The sequence below is a fragment of the Trachemys scripta genome, chromosome 4 (genome assembly GCF_013100865.1).
Source record: "Trachemys scripta elegans isolate TJP31775 chromosome 4, CAS_Tse_1.0, whole genome shotgun sequence".
Taxonomy (NCBI): Eukaryota; Metazoa; Chordata; order Testudines; family Emydidae; genus Trachemys; species Trachemys scripta.
Window position 1 is genome coordinate 100,152,504 of NC_048301.1, and position 20,020 is coordinate 100,172,523.

General features: G+C 38.5%; 1 protein-coding gene across 16 annotated transcripts in view; it reads left to right on the top strand.

Moving 5' to 3' along the window:
- SOX6 (SRY-box transcription factor 6) overlaps window positions 1-20,020 on the top strand; it is a 455,173-nt gene that overhangs the window by 270,678 nt on the left and 164,475 nt on the right. For all 16 annotated transcript variants that reach the window (XM_034770115.1, XM_034770125.1, XM_034770118.1 and 13 more), the window contains one exon: window positions 17,136-17,308. In XM_034770115.1, coding sequence (XP_034626006.1) covers window positions 17,136-17,308 — 173 coding nt within the window. The remainder of the gene's footprint in view (window positions 1-17,135; window positions 17,309-20,020) is intronic.

Sequence of the window (20,020 nt, forward strand, 5' to 3'; positions counted from 1 at the left end):
AGCTATTAATATTAAGATTAGGTAACAAAAATAAACATAGTTTTGCATTGTTAATAATAAACATACCCCAACTCTTCTGGAAAAAGCCTGGAAAAGGGTTCTGATGGACCATTAAGGTGAAATGAATTCTTGAGCCAACCATCATCTACTGAGAATACCTGGATACAAGCACCCCAGACTGTTAAATGTAAGGGCTGTTACCTCAATCACTGCAATTTACCTCAACTGCCACTGTAAAGTGTGTATGTTTTTTAAGCTAAGCTAATGTTTCAGTTTTTGTTGGAAAACTTTAAATGTTGCTGCTTTTTCTCTCTCATAAAATGAGAATGTGTGATGTTTAGCTCATGTTCTGGCATGGTGGATTTCTCTAGTGAGAAGACAAAAAAAACTGATTAAATCATATTATGAGAATTAGAAGGTTAGCTGGTGAAGAGTTAATAATGGTTTTGTCACATTTTGAAAAGAAATAGTTTTTTGTAATAGTCCTCTTTATTCTCAATGTTAGCTTAATCATATCTGAGATGTAAATGGTATGCAATAGATTGAACAATGGAAAAAGTAAGTATTCTTAATAAATATGAATTATAAACACTGAAATAATATCTACATTTCTATCAATTTTTTGTTGGTCAAACTATGTAGTTCTTTGCATGAGAATGTAGGTTTCAATAATGCTTCCTAATTTGTATGTATATTGGTTTTTTTAAATTAAGTTGTTACAATTTTGTTTGTGAAAGGCGCCAGATAGATGTCTGTGGAGACTGGAGTCTTTTCTTTACCTATCCCGACCCTAGTTCTGCAGACCGCTGTGCTTGTGTGGATTCTTGAATCTACATGGAACCCATTGACTTCAGTGGGGCACCAGCACAGAACATCTTGCAGGAGCAGAGCACTCAATTATACAGCCCAGGCAGCAGCAGAAGCATAAACTTCTTGACACTACCCCACGAGTATGCATTGAAACACGCATGGAAGAGCCCTGGGAATGAGATGGTTATATACCTCTGAACACATTTCATCTTTGTTGTCTTGGGTGAGGCTGCCAAAAAAAAGTTCCAATTAGTGCCAAACTATTGAAATAATTTAGCAAAGTGATATGTAATATTCCAGACCTTTCAGCAACTCTTCAATGTCTTCTTTGATACAATCACAATGTTGTGTTATCATTTTAGAATCATTTGGTGATTATGCCGTAAAAACAACTGAAAGGCAGTCTTGGACTTGATAAGAAACTTTGGAGCTTTCTTTTATGCTGACATCATCACTTTCCGTGAGAATCTATGGATACAGGCCTCCAAACAAATCTCAACTTTCATGCAACTACTTGATGCTGCAAGTGAAGAGTGAGAAGGAAAATTAAAGGAAGAAATGAGTGAAACAATATTAACAATAGTGCAAAAGAGTAGGTTGAACAAGATACATGACTCGACAATAGCTTCAAGAATCCATACAGGGAAGAATGTGTTCTTGCCTAATGGTATGAAAAGAAAACCTAATGGGAGTTAGGTACCTGGATACTTTCGAAAACCACACCAGATGCCTATCTGTATCTTTAAATGTCTAAATGCCTTTAAAAATCTAGGGCTTGGGCTCCAAAGTGCCTAAGTCACTTTTGAAAATGGACCATAGGTGCCTAAGTCACTTAGATGCTTTTGAAAGTTTTACTGAGAATTTCTAAGCTAAACTTCCTGTGAATGAGTGTTCAGCATGCTACATAACCCTCAGAGAGAAAGAAGATGGCTCTAAAGCACATTGTGAAAGTACAAAATTCTTCTGCAACCACTCTCAACCTCTTGGCTGATTGGTTGAAAAAGAAAGATTGATGCTTCAGCTTCCCAATTACACTCAGTGTAACTTTCAAGAAGATTGTGTCTCATGAAGATTTACTTCCAGCTACAATAAATATGTTGATCAAAACTTAGTACATACTTTGTACCAAATGAGTTGAAGGGCATTTCATAGGGCATTTCATATTTTTCACCTCTTTCTGTCTGTCTGTCAGTCAGTGTCTGTCTTTCTTATACTGTTTTGTTAGGTTCAGTGCTGTAAGAGGCGAAATAACAAGGAAACAATGTTCGCTATGCAAATAAATCAAGGAAACGCAGCTTTAATCTAGGACTGGGTCTTGATGCCTGAAGAAGAAATGGGATTTGGTGTCTGTTTCTCCTAAATGCATCCCAGTATTTTTATGGTGTTTAGAATTGGAGAAATATCACAGTGGGATGCCTCGTTCCCTGCTTGCTTTGGTGTTTCCAGTTGTACTCTGGGGTGCCATTAGATAGAGTACTGTAGATGGTGGCCACTTAGGCCAAAAGCCTAGACTTTCTAATATTACATTACATTAACTCTTTTGAATGGTTCATATTTGTATTTCACTCAGTGTTTATATCTCATCTGTAGAGTATTTCTGTAAATACAGATATATCAAAACAACCTAATAAAGTTTTCTGGTTTAAGGTTTTGAGCAGTTTCATTCCAAGTGACTTCATAGTAAATGATTGTGTTAAATGTTTTGGTTTGTGATCAGTTTGGTGTAGAAATATATTGAATTTTAAAAATTCCCAATTCTATTTTTTAGCTGCTTCTTAAAAACATCTGGCTAAATGTACTCATGTCTGTGGTTTGGAGTATAATTAGATCAGAATACTGTTAGAACATGGGTGGAACTTTGGTCTGTAAATGTAGGCCATCTCTTTGTTGCGCTGACTAACATGATTTGGGAGTTTGTATATGTAGTTAAGAAACTGGGTTGATAATTTTGCAGTGTTTCCTAGGAATTCTAGTTTGAGTGGGGGTACATTCACTTATGAGGGTTGAAAATTCCTTTGTTGTTTATAAAACTTGGGAAAACACACAAGCAATTTTTAACTCATTCATACAATGAGATTCTGACATTTTCAGAAGGCTTTGTAATAATTTTGCAGTAATAAGTTGCTCTGCTGAGATGGTCTTGCAGGACAGCATATTATGTTTAGCAGATTAGAAATGTCTTAAACTATACTATTCCAATTTTGAATAAGATTTAGAAGGATCTGGAGGTTTACAAGTCTAAAGCCTTCTTTGTTTGACCACCTAATGCTACTACTAATGTTCATTGCATACTGTCTATGAGCCTGATTTAAAGTCCGCTGAAGTCAATGAAAGTCCTTCTGTTGACTTCACCTGGCTTTCGGATAAAGTCCTATATATGGTGTATTCTAAATGTGTAAAACATTGTTGTCTTCCTACACATATCAAAGGCTTTTGACTAAATTGTCTCCTCTAAAGTAAAGTAGGAAGTTTCCTCTTTATGCTTTTTTTGATAGACAGGCTATGCTAATGTCCTTGCTTTGCGGTAAACTTCGCTTCTTCATTACTTATAACCAGAGGCAATAAAAATCTTCAGAGGCAAATATAAGTTTTTCATTGATATACTTGTTTGTATTTGTAAGACATGAAGGATGAACATGTAATTAAGTTACTATCAAAATTAAAATTTATATTTATATAAATTTTGCAGTACTAGCTAATATTCACTGTATTTATATTTAGACATTTCTGAGTGGTGCAGCTAATAAGTGCTAACTAGAAATATCAGAAGTACCTTATTTAACACCGAAATAAAAAGTGACTGTAAGACATTGGAAACCAGGAATAAATTTCATGGGAGCAACTGCATGTACTGTGGATCTTAGATGCAGTAGAATTACTGCAGTTCTGTTGTGTTTTAGGGCAGTGAGGAAGGTTCCTGGAGCATTCCTAGTCCCCGAGTGAAGGGATTCTTTTGGGATGTAGAGAAGCATGGTGGATCTAGCTGATCTATTACTATGTAAATCCACTGCCTAGCCTGTCACAAAGCGGTAGTGCAACAGCTTCAGGGACTTTTACAGCCCAGTAGCAGCTATGGAATGACTTCCTTGCCTCTATGGTGGGGAGGATTCTTTCTTTGTCACATGCCCAGATTTTGTCCTCTGGGAAGCAGAATTAGAATCTGATTCTCAGAAATCTAAGGTCTTGGTGCATTTTTGCACCATTGTATTGCATGCTCATCTACTGCAAGTGCATGCACAAAAGATGTGCGGACTTCAGGCCTCAACTTTCTGACCATCATCCTCTTTATGGATCTACAAAAATTGAAATGGAAATCATTTTTCAAAATGTAGAACAAAGAAAGAAAGAAAAGTCACATTATTTGCTGAGCAAACTTTATAACAAAATTAAACAATGACATTTGAAAAAAGTTCCTTTTCTGCAGCTCACATTTTAAAACCAGCAAGCTTAACATACATGAAGGATCTAGTGTCTAAAAATATGGTATTGCAACTTCTTTTCCAGCAGCATTTGTAAAGTATTTAGTTGAGATAATGGTATCTTTTTCCATGATAAGGATATGAAATAATACCTAAACCTTTTATAGCTTCCTTTAGCTAACTGTTACCAATACCTTCTGTGTAATGAACTAGACAACTAACTAAAACATATGGCAAAAACGTGTTATACTCCATAAACTGGTTTTATTCAGGGCAAATAGCATCTAAGGAAATCATGAGTCATTATCAGTGACATTACTTACACAAGAAAAATGAATTGAAAATAATTCAGATGAGTTCCATTCTTCAAAAAAGGCATTAAACTCACTTTTCTTCTACCTTTATCTGTCTATTTAGATATACAGTTCACCTTCCAAAGTTACCTTATTAAAATAGATATTCAGCACAGTCTTGTGGTTCTGCATATGTATTTTAATTAGGGAGCTTTTCCTCCCAAACCAGCATTCATTGTCATTGTGCCCTAATAATGATACATACCAGTTGCAAAAGAATGAAAAAATTTTACAGATTGCTTGGAGATGTATCATGTTTACATTCTAAAAATATAAGATTCATTTTAAAGAGTACTATGTTACCCAGAAATCACTTGTACAAGTCAAAGTTGAACATGGAAACAGAATATTTTTATCCAGCTGTACTGAGCTATGAAAGAATAATCAAAGAAATGGAGCAATTTCAAAATCAATCCTGAAATTTTCATTTACATATTTTCCTCCAACAAACTCCTAATCTTTGGGTGTTGGTGATAAGATCTTAGTTAAACCAGACTGTCATCATTTCTGACGCTCAACATTGTAATTCCAAAGGGTGCACTACCTATCATTATGTAAAAACAAAACAAATAAACCTACAGATTGAAGAAGCACATCTAAAAGTAGAAGTTACAACAAAGAAGGCTTCTGTCTTGCAGATTTTACTGCCATATAGAATCATAGAAATTAGAGGTGGATAAGAGCTCCTAAGACATACACTCCCTCCACACCAAGGCAAAGACACAAGCATCCAGCTGGCGCAGGATTATTTTCTTATTTTCTAGGGCTATTTCCCATCTGATTTTGAATATCTGAAGGGTTACTAACTAACCGCTCAAGAAAAAGTCATGATGTCTTTTGTAGGTGGCTCAGAGGAATTCTGCTCAGTGACCATCAGTGGTCAACGAAGCAAACAAAATGTTGGAAGTATAAAGATAGGATAGAAAAACAACAAAATGCCATTATATATATATATATATATATAATGAATAGAAAGCCCCCAGCTGGAAAAAAGAGTTCAGTTCTAGCTACCCTATCTTAAAATATGTATCACAAAAGTAGAATGGGTCCAGAGAGAAGTGACAAAAATGATTAGATGCAAGGAACTACTTTCATCAGAAGAGATATTTTGAAAAACTTGGGGTAGCTGGTTCAGAGAAGAGACGTGTGTGTGGGGGGGTATAACAGAGAAACATAAAATAAAGGTTTTTATAGAGAATGTAAAACAGGTGATCCTAGTGAGCTTTTCCCATAATACAGGAAAAAGGGGACATTTGGTGAAACTGAAAAGCTACATGTTTAAAACTGATAGAAGGAAATCCTTCTCTCCTACCCCCACTCCTTCCACCCCATGCATAATTGACCCATGGAACTAATTAACCTCAATAACTTCTTGTGGTAAAAGTTTAGTAGGTGCTGAAAAGGCTAAGAATTTACATGGATAATGAGAAGACCCACACTTAGAATTTATTTTTAAATAAGCTACATAGACCTTCAGGCCATAAACCAATCACTAACTGATGGGGTTAGGAAGAAACTTTCTATTTAGGCAAGTTATTATTATTAATCTGTTATTCCAAAATTGTCCACAACAGGGCTTCTTGCACCTTTATCTGAAGCATCTGCTAAGGACTGTTGTCTGAGGGCCTGATCCAAAGCCCATTGAAGTCAAGGGAAGGTTTCCTGTTGACTTTAGTTGGCACTGAATCAGGGCCAGAGATAGGATACTGGATGAAGTGGCCCACTGATCTGATCTACTGTGATATATCCAATATTGGGACAGTAGAGGTAATAGAAAGATACAAGTGTGGGGATCAATTCTTCTCTCGCAGTGATGTGTAAATGAGGAGTACTGCCACTGAAGAGCTATACCAGAGTAGAAATGGTGTGAAAGGTGAATCAGGACCATGGAGTAAGTGGTTCTATTGGAGTAAAAAAGAAGCAGCAAGTCAGAATAGTAAAAGAACAGTTTGTTAGCTATCAAAAGTATTATTAACATTATGGTTGTTACTGTGAAGTTTGACCAATGTTAAGATAAACATCTCCGCTCTTTCAGCCACTACTTTACTGATCTTGGTGTTTGAATATTTGAATAACAGACACCCCCCCCCCCACCTGACATACAATACTTGAGGCCCAGTCTTCAGAAGGAAAAGTGCTCAAGATTTCACCTTCAATCAGAAAACTAATGCAGGGGGTACCTTTATAATCCTGGCAGGGGTACAGACACAGTGAAATGTGTTGGTGCAGAACGGTAACCCTATATATTTATTGTTATCGTACACACTATATAAAGTTCCAGAAGTTCTGCCATCTTTACTATTGCAACTTCTGGCATCTTGGTGCTGCCCCTGTCTTGTATCCAGCATCCCTCCTATCTCAAAGAGGTACATTTGGCGACATTGTAGCACAGGAGTGACTGCATTTTCTTTTTACCTTCAGGCCCTTAAATCTTTTGTACCTTCTGATATAAATTACAAGTGATACTGGGAAAACCCCTCGGCACTGCCCCAGTGGCACAAATGAGCCAGAAAGCCAGCTGCTCTCCGGTAGTTCCCGGCTGGCATACTGGCCCCTTGGGACCATAGCCGGCCCAGGTTAGTTTACCATGAAACTGCTCTAAACTATGATAGGGACAGGGACAACATAGAATTGGCCCCAGGAGCTGCTAGCCACAAATTGCTCTTTTGTCTTTTCCCTTTACCAGTGCCTGTCACTTATTGGACACAGCTGAAGATTGAGCCCAGTAAGTCTATTTTATATCTTGCAGTTGCTAGAATAGTCAATGTAATTGACTCTTGTTTATGCCACAGTGTACCATGGAGTATCATTTGTTTGTTCCCACTGTTTCATTTTAACTCTCTGAAGGTGACAGTTATACCCATGTGATAGATTTCCTGTTTATTAATTCTTTAATGTTTCCAGCTACACTGTACCTTTAGTAGCTTGGGGTTTTTTTTGGATTAACGTAGTCCATTGATAGAGTCTTTCCTTACCGGCCTATTTCTTTACATATTGTTTACTCCTGTCTGTATGTTTGTGTGCGCATGCGTGCAAACATACAGTGAACTAGAAATAGCGCATTTGGCAAAAAAACGAATTCTGCTCTCCGGTTACACCTGTGCAAACCTATTGACTTTAATGAGATTGAAGAGATGTAAGAAAGGGCAGAATTTTCTCCACACACAGTACATCAGTTTTCAGCTGTGAACATCACAATCAAGTGTGTTCAATACCTAATCTATCTTGACCTATTACTATACATTTAATATAAATATAAATATTATAAAGTATATGTAATGAATAAATTATCTATATAGTTACCATATTACTTTTCCAAATATTTATATGCTTAAAGGTTGAAGAGAGTAAGGTACTTGTTTTCTTCCAGATGACCAGCCATTATAGCTGGATAATCCCAATTAATAGAGAATAAAAAAAACCCCACACCTTCATCATCTAATTGCTAGTTGTCTTTCCAGGACCTTAAAATGATCTACACTATGGAATTTCTTTTTTACTTGTGTTGTTGATTATCACATGGACTACAATAAATGGAAATCCTCCATCACTCTTCAAATCATCCTTTGCCCTGCTTCTCGTAGCTCTTATTCTGTAATCAGCGCGGTGTGTATTTGAGATCCATGAAAGGATTAGTTTGTATAATGCTATTGATTTCACAAACAGCAGGTAAACGTCATTCTGATGATGAAATATTTGTAATTTGATCCCTGCTGGAGAGCATTAGTGGGTGAAATTCTGGTATAAACAGACACTGGAATTCTTCCTCTCCATCTAAGTTAGGGTGCTTCACAGTTATTAGTGTATTTATCTTCACAACAACCCTACGAGGTAAGGAACTATTGTTATCTCCATTTTATAGATAAGAACTGAAGACCAGAGAGACTAAGTGACTTGCCCAAGGTCATACAGGAAGTCGGACAGAGCAGTGAATTGTACCTCGGTCTCCCACATCTCAAGTTAGCATCTTAATAACTAAACCTTCCTTCTGCTTATCTTGCTTGTGTAGCTTTACTTTAAGCTTCTTGGAATTAAATCTTATATATTTAATACAGGCAACTGTTGTTTTTCTAACTCTGTATTCTTAATAATAATTATTTCAAATACAACACCATCCTGTACATTTTATCTGGATTACCAATGCAGTGTCCTAGATTACATTCTTCTGAGCTACCGGTCAAAATTCCTTGCTTCTCGTTTCCCTTCAACCTCTTATTTTCAGTGTTTGTCTTTAAATCACTATTCACACTACTTTCTTCCTGTCCTCTAACTTAGGGAGAACGGCATATCTATTACTGAGGTTTAGTTGGAATATCTGATACATATTTCTCTGTTTCCCTTCATTGTTGACACATTTTTTTCACACAGAGATTCCAAACAGAGGCCATTGAACAGATACAAACAATTTCTGAAATCATTTACCTCATCAAACCAGACATTAACAACTCTAAATCTCTACTTTTGTAAAACTTTTGGAATAATTAATTCAGCAACCCATGTTCTTGCTGGTTGCATGTACATGAATTAATACATGCAACCAGATTTATATGTGCAGCCATATACACTTACAATAGTACACTCCTGACTTTGTTTATATTGAGAGGTATTTCTTTTCTGGGATTTCAGAGGGCCACTATGGAAAAAAAGGGGTAGCTTTCTTTTAAATAGCATACAATATATAGAGTAGGATTGTATAATTGCCAGAAACTGTCCAAGTATATTAATGGAACCGAAGTGCTCTAAGATTGTCTAAAATAGTTTTCTAGCTTTTGTTTGTATGTGTGTGTGAACTTTATAAGATGACATTTGGATAAAAATACAAATATTCAGCCATTCCCCTAGTGGTTCCTATCTGGGGAGGCTATGGACAGTATCATATTCCCCCTAAGGCCAGGAGCAATTACACTCCTGAAATTGATTTCCTTTTAGGGCTCAGTTGTGTCTTTGCCACAGACCTAAGTATGGGGCATTGCTTAGTTTTGCTGCCCAAGGAGCAGATCAGGAACCAGTCTGTGACTCAGAGAGTCACTTGGGGGAAAGTAATGTCAGCTGGCCCTATACTTCATACAGGTTATTTCCTCTGATGGATTTGGAGCTGTTCTGTAATAATTACTATTGTCTGTTGACCTGGTTATTGGGATGTTCACTGTATGAATTTATTGGTTTAGTTTAAAAAGGGGGCTGCTGGGAAAAACAAGCAAGAAGGAAAAAGAGTGGCACCAGATAAGCCACTTTTCAGCAAAAACTTGATAGTTAAGAGACCTGAGGGGGTGCTCTCAGAGATACCAGAGAGGGGACAGAAGTGCAGCTAGCCCTATAATTGTGATGCTTTCCCTGTCCACTCCCCACCTACATGCACATGTGTGGTTGGGAGGGTGGGTCATAATGACCCTGTGGAGGCTTCTTGTCCTCGTATACTGCCCTCTGTAATATAGGTAGCCAGACTAGAACAGTATGGGGGTGCAAACACATTTTAAGCAGATCATAATGTAACTCTTAAAATGATTTTCAGACCGCAGGTTACTACTGAGTTATGCATTGTGTTAATACATGCTCTTTCTCCAAACCACACTGCTTTTGGTTTACCAACATCTGAGATGTGCTAGGCATCTGGTGTTGAGCACATTTGGGAGTATGGCAGAATCCTGCAGATCATCAGTTAAGCATTTTGGACCTCATCATGAGGAGAGCTTTCTTAAAGCACTTTTTGGAGATAATCTATGTTAATCTGACAGAATTTGCACTAAATTATGATTTCATAAATTACTACACACATCTTCCAGTCTTGTTTATACACACAGGATTTTATTTTATTTTATTGTTGGGTTACATTAGGAATTGCTTCATTTGAGGGTCAGGGGGAATCTCACACCGTCACTAAAGAAGCTAGCCTGTGTGGTTTGCATGCTGGACATGTTTGCTATGTTGCCTGCTGCGTTTAGATGCTACAAAGCACAATAGCAGCATTTATAAAACTTTTTATTGACTGAGGACTGGACAGTAGCATATGGGAGCACCAACAATCGCTAACTGATCATGAAATAAAGAAATTCCAGTATTCTGGTGTTTGTATAAAAAAGAGTCTTTTAGAACTTAGTCGTATTGGTTCGGCTGTTGTAACCAAAGACCGATAAGATAATAGAAGTCTTTGTGGTTGTTTTGTACTGAAATCTTTTATCTTTATGATGCACTTGGGGCCCTTTAGAGCGGAAAGCTTTTTAAACTGCTGTTGGAGTTAGAACTCAAATTAGATGCTAGTGCGGGGAAGGGGGCTCCTTCGTCAGGCAGCCACCACAAACTGACTTTTATCTCAGAAGCCTTTCCATTAGATTGTTACTTTCTTCTGTTTTCCCTGTTTATTTTTGTTGACTTCTGCTGCCCTATTTTGTGGCATTTAAAAGGTGACCCAATCAAAAAAGGGTAAATGCTAAATGCTGGACAGAGCCTGTGAAGTAGAGACATCACAGCCTATCTGATGTGTGCTGCAGACTGTGGTGTTAGACAGAATGGTTTAACCAGGTTATTTCCGGCAGCTCAGATTGAATATACTTTCCTTTATGTCTGGCACTGTGTTTTTGTTTTTTTCCTCCTCAAACAATGTCCATTAAAAAAAAATTAGAACTTTCAGGGGAATTGGTTCATAAAGACATCCTTTTTTCAAATGTGGAAATTGCTTAATTTGATTCAAAATCATTTTTGATTGTTGGTTGAATTGCTTCAGTTGATGATACTTTCGAACTGCAGTTAAGTGTTTTAAGCCTTTCTGTAGCTGCTGGCAAAGTCCACTCTTCTTCTTTCTTGTCTTGCCTTCTGTTGATCTTATTAAAAATACACTGTCTGGTTATTTAAAATGCCAAACAGAGAGGGCAGAAGCAATTGTAATTTAGCTTTCATGTTTTATTTAGATGCATCAGACAAAAGTTTAAGATGCAGAGAGTGAACGAGAATGGTATTTATAAGGCTCTATGTTAATCATGGAATTCAAGAGAAATGATAATACTTTGCAGCTGCATAGAGACTTTGATCTAAACATCTCGAAGCACTTTGTAGATTGAACAAAACTACTTTGTTGTGCTAATTTACCCATTTTACAGGTTGGGGAAACTGAGGCAGACTTGTTCAAGAACTCTGTGATTTAGTGTCAGGGTGAGAATTGGAAGCTTTGATTCCAGCCTGCTAGTCTCCTGCTGTTAGGGACTGATTCAAAGCCTATTGATGTCAATAGAAAAAGTCCCACTTCAGTGGGCTTTGTATTTTAATTAGTAGGCCTGTTAGTTAGTCTGTGTTTCTTATTGGCTTGGCTTGGTTTGGTACAGCATATAGTTTTTAATGGTGTCGTCCTTTTTCTGTTGCTGAATACAAAAGAGCAGAGTTTGAAATTACATTCAGTAGCTCTGAAAATCTTTTGTTTCTTGTTCCTGTTTATTTTTTCTGTTCCCCACAGCTATCACCATGCCATCATGCCTCTAGAATCTAGAATGGAATGTCATTTTGTAAGAGTCACTGACATGCAGATACACCAGTAAATAGACTGATCAATAATAGGGGTGGAAAAACAGTGGAGCAAATGTCTCTTCACAAACTGCAAAATAATGAACTCTGTATCTACAGTTTTGGGACATGGGGTCTTTAATCACTTTCCAAACATTTTAAAGAAATCTGGACAGATAATAAAATAAGAATAATAATATTTAGCTTTTATACAACACCTTTCATGTATACCTCTTCAAGCGCTTTACAAAGGAAGATGGTATCATTATCCACCTTTTACAGATGGAGAAACTGAGGTACATGAAGATGAAATGACTTGCCCAAGGTCATCCAGCAGGTCAGGTCTCCTGAGTCCCAGTCCAGTGCTCTATCTACTGAGCTATACTGCCTCCCTCATGGAAGAGCAGCTTATCATTAGTAAGGAATTTCAATGTAAGATGTGGGAAAGGATAATTTTTTTATAGCACCAGAAATGCACATGGAGCTTTATAAACAATTTTAAAAGACAGGACTTTGCCACAAGGGGAATACACTGTAAGTGCAATCTTAGCTGACAAGTAAAATTTAGTTGGTCTCTTTTGGAGTGGATTTATAGCTATTTTATTTTATTACTCTCTGTTAGACTGACCTATGACCAAAATTCCTCAAATTTTCCTTTGATGTGTTGGTTCTGTTCAATTTGATCACTTTACCTCAGTGTACACTTAAAGCAAAACAAGATTCACTGTTAAATCAATGAACACAATGGAGAATTGAATTGATGGAACAATTATGATTATTTATTTAGCTTATTAAGATTATAGACCCCAAGGAAAGCTAGATACTGTAATGTCTTCAATGAAGAATAAATTATTGTTTATTCTAAACTTTTGATAAGGAAAATTGCCATTATGTTTACTTTTTAAAAATATTTCCTTAAATACTAGTGACTTCCCATTGAGCCTCAACATTTTAAATACAACCAGTAAAGGAGTCAATGGATCAAATTCAGTAAATCTGAAGTCACTGAAATAAAGGCCCATAAGAAAAATGTGTCAATTTTAAAGGTCTTTCTTAACTGAAGACCATTTTGTGATAGAGCCAAAGGTTAATAAAATCAGTAGTGAATGTAGCAATTTTACAGATAAGCTATTCACAACAAGTGTAGTTACTTGAATAAAAAGCTAATTCAGTTCTAAAATGCCACATGCAGTAGCAGTGAATAGCTGCTTTTAGGTGCTTTCTGGAGGAGGATAAAATACAGAATCACAGCACTCTTCTCTTCCAGCGTCCCTGGCTGCCTGTAAATTGCTGTGAATGGGACTGTGGGCTGACAGACTCTATTAAGACAAACTGCCTTTCTCATCGGAGAGATAAAATAAATCAGGTGTTTAGTCAAATTAAAATACTTCAGATGGAGCAGGCCCTGGGGAGCACTGATCCACCTGACAAATCTTAGCGAAACTCAAGACAGATGTGTTTTGGGGATAAGGAAAGCCCCATGGAAAAAAATGCAGCACTGTCTTTGGAGTTAGAGAATAGATACAGTTTAGGGCAGAGAGAGAAAGCTACTTGTGTAATATATAGTATTTTATGAAAGCAGGCATATTTACTGTAGTTGATATCTTTTATATGAAGTTTTTTGTTTTATCTGTCTTCATGGCAAATGCATTGTACAGATAGCAATATATATATTAGTCAGCAGAAGAGTTTATTTACTGGTAATGATTTTAGGGATCTTGTAGCTTGCTGCAGTAAGTGGATGTGAAACAGATGATGATGGCACACAGCTACTGATGACCTCTGTTGGCCCAGCTAGATCAGCTCAATCTGGTCTGCATTCTTAGCAAGTTGTTTTTTATTAGTATTTAAACTGTAAAATAATGGATAGGATTTTCCACTCCAAAATTAAATTATACCATTATTTCCATCCCCCCCCCCCCAACATTCAGGCATCTTTTATTCTTTCTTGCCACAAGTAGTGTTCAGCTAGGTTGTGACACAATTTCATAGGCTTCTCATTATTCCAGTCCTATCCCATTTGTGGACATGAGTTGCATGGGACAGAATAAGGATTAATAATTGGTGGTGGTGGGGTCAATAATTTAATGGGGTTAATTATTTTAGATGTGGTTTTCTTCTAAAACAATTACCACTGATGTTTCCTGAATGGGAAATTGTAACTTCAGCGTGCTACTGTAAGGAATTAAAATAATGGAAAAGGAGATATCTTAGATGCTGGTGTTCTATCATACCTATATCAAGCATCCCAGCTAAGTATAACAGAATAGGCAAATGTCACAGCTTTAGCAAGCATTTTGTGTTCTGGTTTTATAACCATATTATGACGTAAATACAAAGCATGCAGAATAATATGATAACAAAGTGGAAGAGTAATGGCTGCCTTGGGTGTGTAAAATATTTTATGACACTAAGATCAAGGCTCAGAATTTCAATTCAGAAGCTGCTTGACAGATGTGGAAGTCTCAAGCTATGGTTTCCCCAGGTGTCAGTGAATGGGTCTGAGTATCATCTTAGTCAGCAGGTTGCTTCCCATTGGCTTTCTGGATTAAGTAGAGGAGTAAATCACTGGTGGCTATGGAGGGCAGGTAAATGGGTTTCCCCTTGGCAGTGCTGAGTGCATTTTTGTGGTGGCTGTCTATTAATTGAAATTTAACTAGGGGGTAAAAATTTCAAAAGCACCTAAATCACTTTGAAGCCACAGTGTACAATTTTCAAAAGTGACTTAGTCACAAAGGAGTTGTATAGGTCACTCATCTGAGAAGAGGGAGACCTGAGTTCAAATCCTTGCTGTAAGGGTTTAAATCTTGGGTTTGGAACAGGGCCTTGAATCCCAGGGCTTCCATCTCCCAGGCAAGTACTCTAGCCAGTGCGGTATAATGGAGGGGATGACATGTCGTTCTCAGTTTTGTGAATGCCAGTGGTGCAAAGTTTTGGTTGAAAAATTTTGTCCAGCTCTATTTAGGAGCCTAAGTCCCTCTGACTTTCAGTGAAACTTAGGCTCCTATGTGCCTACATCACATTTGAAAATAGTATTTAGCCTTCTAAGTCACTTAGACACTTCAGACATTTTTACCCAGATTCTCTTTTGGGGCATTGATGCACTATTTTAATTTCACACGATCTCTCTGGAGTTTCACAAGAAATTGGATTAAACAATAGAGTGCCCTTCAGCTTTTTTCTTTTAATATATATATATTAATTGAAATTAAGAAATGCACTTCAGAACAGTTACCTTTTTACCTGAAGTTTTGGGCTGCTGAGCAAGATTGATTTAATCCATGCAGTAATTGTGTTCTCTTTCCAGCCAAATAAACAGATGTAGGTCACATTTTTGGAACACTTTACATGAAAATCATATTACATTTTCAACCTATCTATTGAAAAATCCTTACAATACTATTTCTACAGTAGCATTTCAGAATAAACAAAAATTAAAAAATATTTCTTCCAAGTGGATGTACTTAATATTTACAAGAGAAAACATAAAACGTGCAGTAAATACAGATTGAAGATTTCTGAAATCCTTTCACTAATCTTGACCTCTTCAGGTTTTTATCCTGTGCTCATCAGTGTGGCAGCTGAGCACCGCTGGTGACCAGTTTTGAATGTAAACCCCTCTACACTTTTAAAAATAATATTAATCCAAAAATAATGTAGTGTAAGTAGTTGAGTCTCTGGGAGTCTCAAATCTGCTGCATAGAATCCTGTTTGTTTCCCCATCCTTGGAGAAGAAGCGGCTACTGAAACCTGGCAGCCTCTTCTTGCCTGGAAGACTTCCATCCTCCTCTAGGGAGGAAGGTGGAGTCAGAACTCTGATGCCAGCTTTTCCACTCCTTAGTTGACCCACTTCCCCACAATTCTCTTCTCCTTCCTCAAAAAGTCCTAAGGCTCCTCTTTACCTGAAGCTGCCTTCTATAAGTCAGCGGGAGGGAGGGACCGCCTTCACCCCCTCATCTGACGTTGTGTGTCTTTGGGGCATCTAGCAGGCTTACCTGGATCTTTAGCTGGTTGGCCTGCTCCCCACCTCTTGGTTATTCTGTAGGCCTGGCAAGACTCACTTCCTCCAAATCCAGTTGGAGCTTTCTTCCCAGGAGAAGGTAGCTGTTCTGCTTCCCAATGTCCCTTCACTGTACTATGCTCTTGCTGTGCTTGTCCATTATAGTACTCTGGATCTGAGATGCTCACATGGGAAAGAAACCTGTGTGAATCAAGTACAGTAGGCTGAGATTATTACTTGTGCCAAAGTAAAATGTTCATATTTAGCATATTTTTTGGCTTGATTCACAAAAGGCTCATGAACTCTTTACTAGGAGAACCATGCAGTTTGCCCGTAAACAGACTGCTAAGCACCATTAGAATAAAGAATAAATGTACCATAGTGTCATGTTAATTAAACATGCTCTACACAGTAAACTTTGAAAGTTAAATGAGAATTTTTTAAAGTATTTTCTCAAGTTAAGCCACTTCTCAATGGCTACAAGTGTAGCTCGCCTTGTATACTTGCTCCATAACAAAGGTTTACCTTTGCCATGATTTCTCAATGACCGTAAATGACCCACATGCTGTAGTGTTCCTACAGCATGCTATATATGGATGGAAATCTTCTTAAATAAATGACCAACAAACGATTAAACTGCTGTCCTTATTAAACAGAATCTTGTTGCTTATTTTGTTTTTTTCAGAATGTACAACTGAGGGAAAATTATGTTAATCAAAATGTGAATTTGGTAGTACATGAAGTAGTCATTACCCTGGGAAGGTTTAGATGGAAGGGATAGAGAGATTTGATATTGCAGAGTACATAATTAATTACTCTTGTCAGAAAAAAGAAATAGTTGCTCTCAATCGCGCTTCCGCTTCACAATCGTTGTAACGTCCCCTACTGCTTGGAACATAGCAAGGCTGCATGCTGGGATCTTTTAGGGAATTTCTAGTAAAATATATGTTCAAGCTGCCACTTGGAAAAAGCACTTTGGTACTTAACCCAATTTCTTTGTGAATATTGTTCAATAACTGCTGTCTACCTGCTATTCACAATGTATCTTTCCTCCTCATTTAGGTACACCGGAAAGCCTGGCAGAAAAAGAGCGACAGCTCTCTACCATGATCACCCAGCTGATCAGTTTACGGGAGCAGCTCCTGGCTGCCCATGATGAACAGAAAAAGCTGGCAGCCTCACAAATTGAAAAACAACGGCAGCAAATGGACCTTGCTCGCCAACAGCAAGAACAGGTGAGGCTCCAAGAAAGAAATCTGTGAAAATGTTTCTTTCAGAATGTTAAAACCTCATAATAAACATTGTTCTGCTTGGTGTTTCCTTTCATCAGTTTTATTAAAAGAGCTTATATTCCTTTGTAACCAATAGAAATAATGAATTGGTTTTTTTTATTTTCATAAAGGGAAAAATATTATAGGAGACTGAGAAAAAGTAGTATTTGGAATTTCAAAGCATTTCTTTCCTACAATTAATCTCAGTAGATAGATTGTTTGATTTCTTGCTACTCATGTGATGAAGGGTAGCAAGTTACCAGTGAGCCACGCTATCATAATTTTTAATTCTCTCTCTCTGACAACTAAACAATCAAAGAAACAAGTACATAATTGAGAGACCAGAGTATCTACAGAGAAAAGAAGGCAAATAATATTTTTAAGAAACACAGTTGTTCAAAGGACCTGTCCTTGTCTTGTAGTATAAAAATCTAACAATGATCCCATATACTAATCCCCTAGGCATTAGATCAGACAGATCCAAATTAATGTGCAGTTTTTAGGAATCTGACATTATTACTAGAATTATCTTTTCAGTTAAATGTATTTTATAGGTTATATAGCGCAATATATGCTCTGTTGATTTTAATGAGTTGTGACGTCTGGTATTTTATGTGCTTGAATATTTGCCCACATGTAGGAATATGGACTCATCCCTTAATGGAAAATAACATAAAGGAACACTGTAAAAAATCAGAAGTTAGAATGTCATTTAGCCATCCAGAGATGACACAGTAATTAACTATTGACACTTGTGAATAAGCTAGCACAAATTAATCTTGACACATTTGCAGACGAGTGATATCTTACAGTGAACACTTTGTAATTATATTTCAAAATGAAAATTAAATGACACTTAAAACTAGGTTGTCATGCTCAATGAAGCGAGCATGTAGCTCAACCGATTGGCAAATAAAATTCAGAATTTGAGCCACATGGTGCTTATGTATCATACTTCACTGTGTTGAGCCTATACATCTAGCCTATGTTAGGATAATTGCACTGTCGTGTTTTCTATGCATTTTCCATTACAGCAGTATACCATTTAGGAGGAACCATCAATATTAGATGCATAGTGGAGTTTTGTTGGTTTCCATCAGGAAATGAATATTCAAATGCTACTGTATTGTACTTAGAGATGCAGCGATCTGTACACCGGAAATCTGAACTCTAGCAAATTAGCCCCTCCGCATGCACAAGCTAAACAAAGCCCTCAACACTGCTCTGACTAACTTAGGATTCAGAGGCATGGCCAGATCGCCAGCAGTTCAGAATGATTTAAAACCTAGGATCCAGTAGCTGTGTAACAGTCAGAAAGAAATCACTGTGGACGATTTTCATCCTGAATCTGGGGGGCGGTGAATGTTTGCTTGAACTGATTTGAGTACCACTGTGGATTGAATCTTGAAAGGTCCACTTGCGAACATGCATCAAGTAAGATGTAATACAACTTTAAGGTGAATGGCATCATGCATATATCCTTAATTAAAATAACATTACTTAAGCATATGGAAGTGTGAACTGTCTCAGTAAAGAGGATCAGCTGCAATTGCCCCTCTAAGCATAGGCTAGGGTTACCATACGTCCGGTTTTTCCCAGACATGTCCGGCTTTTCGGCAATCAAACCCCCGTCCGGGGGGAATTGCCAAAAAGCCGAACATGTCCGGGAAAATGCCGGCCGGGCACTTCCCCTCCCGCGGCTGCTCTGCTCCTCCCCGGACTCTTCGGCTCTGTTTAAGAGCCGAGCTGCCCGAGCGCTATGGGCTTCAGGCAGCCCCCTTGCCCCCGGACCCCAGCCGCCGGCCGGGCACTTCCCCTCCCGGGCTGCGGCAGCGCAGGGTCCGGAGGCATGGGGGCTGCCCGAAGCCGGTAGCGCTGGGGCAGCCCTTTCCGCGTGGCTGGGAGTGGGAGGGAGGAGGGGGCAGAGTTAGGGCGGGATTGGGGCAGGGAAGGGGTGGGGCTGGGGTGGGAAATGTGCGGGGCCTGGACCCCGTGGAGGGTCCTATTTTTTTATTTGTTAAGTATGGTAACCCTAGCATAGGCAGTACTGGTGATCATAATTATAACAATAACCAGGCACTCTGAGATCCTGGCAGCTGTCCCTATATTACAGGGGTGGCCAAACTTACTGACCTCTGAGCCGCATACAACAATCTTCAGAAGTTCAAGAGCCAGGGTGTGCCTGCCAGGGCTTGGGGCTTCAGTCCTGCAGTGGGGCTAGGGGGGTCTCGGGGCTTCAGCCCCGTGAGGTGTATGTGGGGGGGTGGGTTTGGGGCTTCAGCCCTGCTCCCGTTGAGGCCCCTAGTCCTGGCAGGGCTGAAGCCCCAAGGCCCACCTCCCTGCTGGCACAGGTGCTGGAACTAGGGGTGCTGGGGGAGATGTCGCACCCCCTGGCTTGAAGTGGTTTCCATTATACACAGGGTTTACAGTTTGGTTCAATGGCTTTCAGAACCCCCACTATAAATATTGTTCCAGCAACACTGCCTACTGGGCAGAAGCTCCTAACCCCACCACCCCGCTGCAGGGCAGAAGCCCCAAGCTCCTCCAAACAGCCTGATCCGCGGAGAATGAGGGGAAGGCATGATAGGCTGTAAAAGAGTCACATGCAGCTCATGAGCCATCCCTGCTGTGTTATCTAGTCACACACCGTCCCCCTCTTCAGCAGGCCTTGCTAGC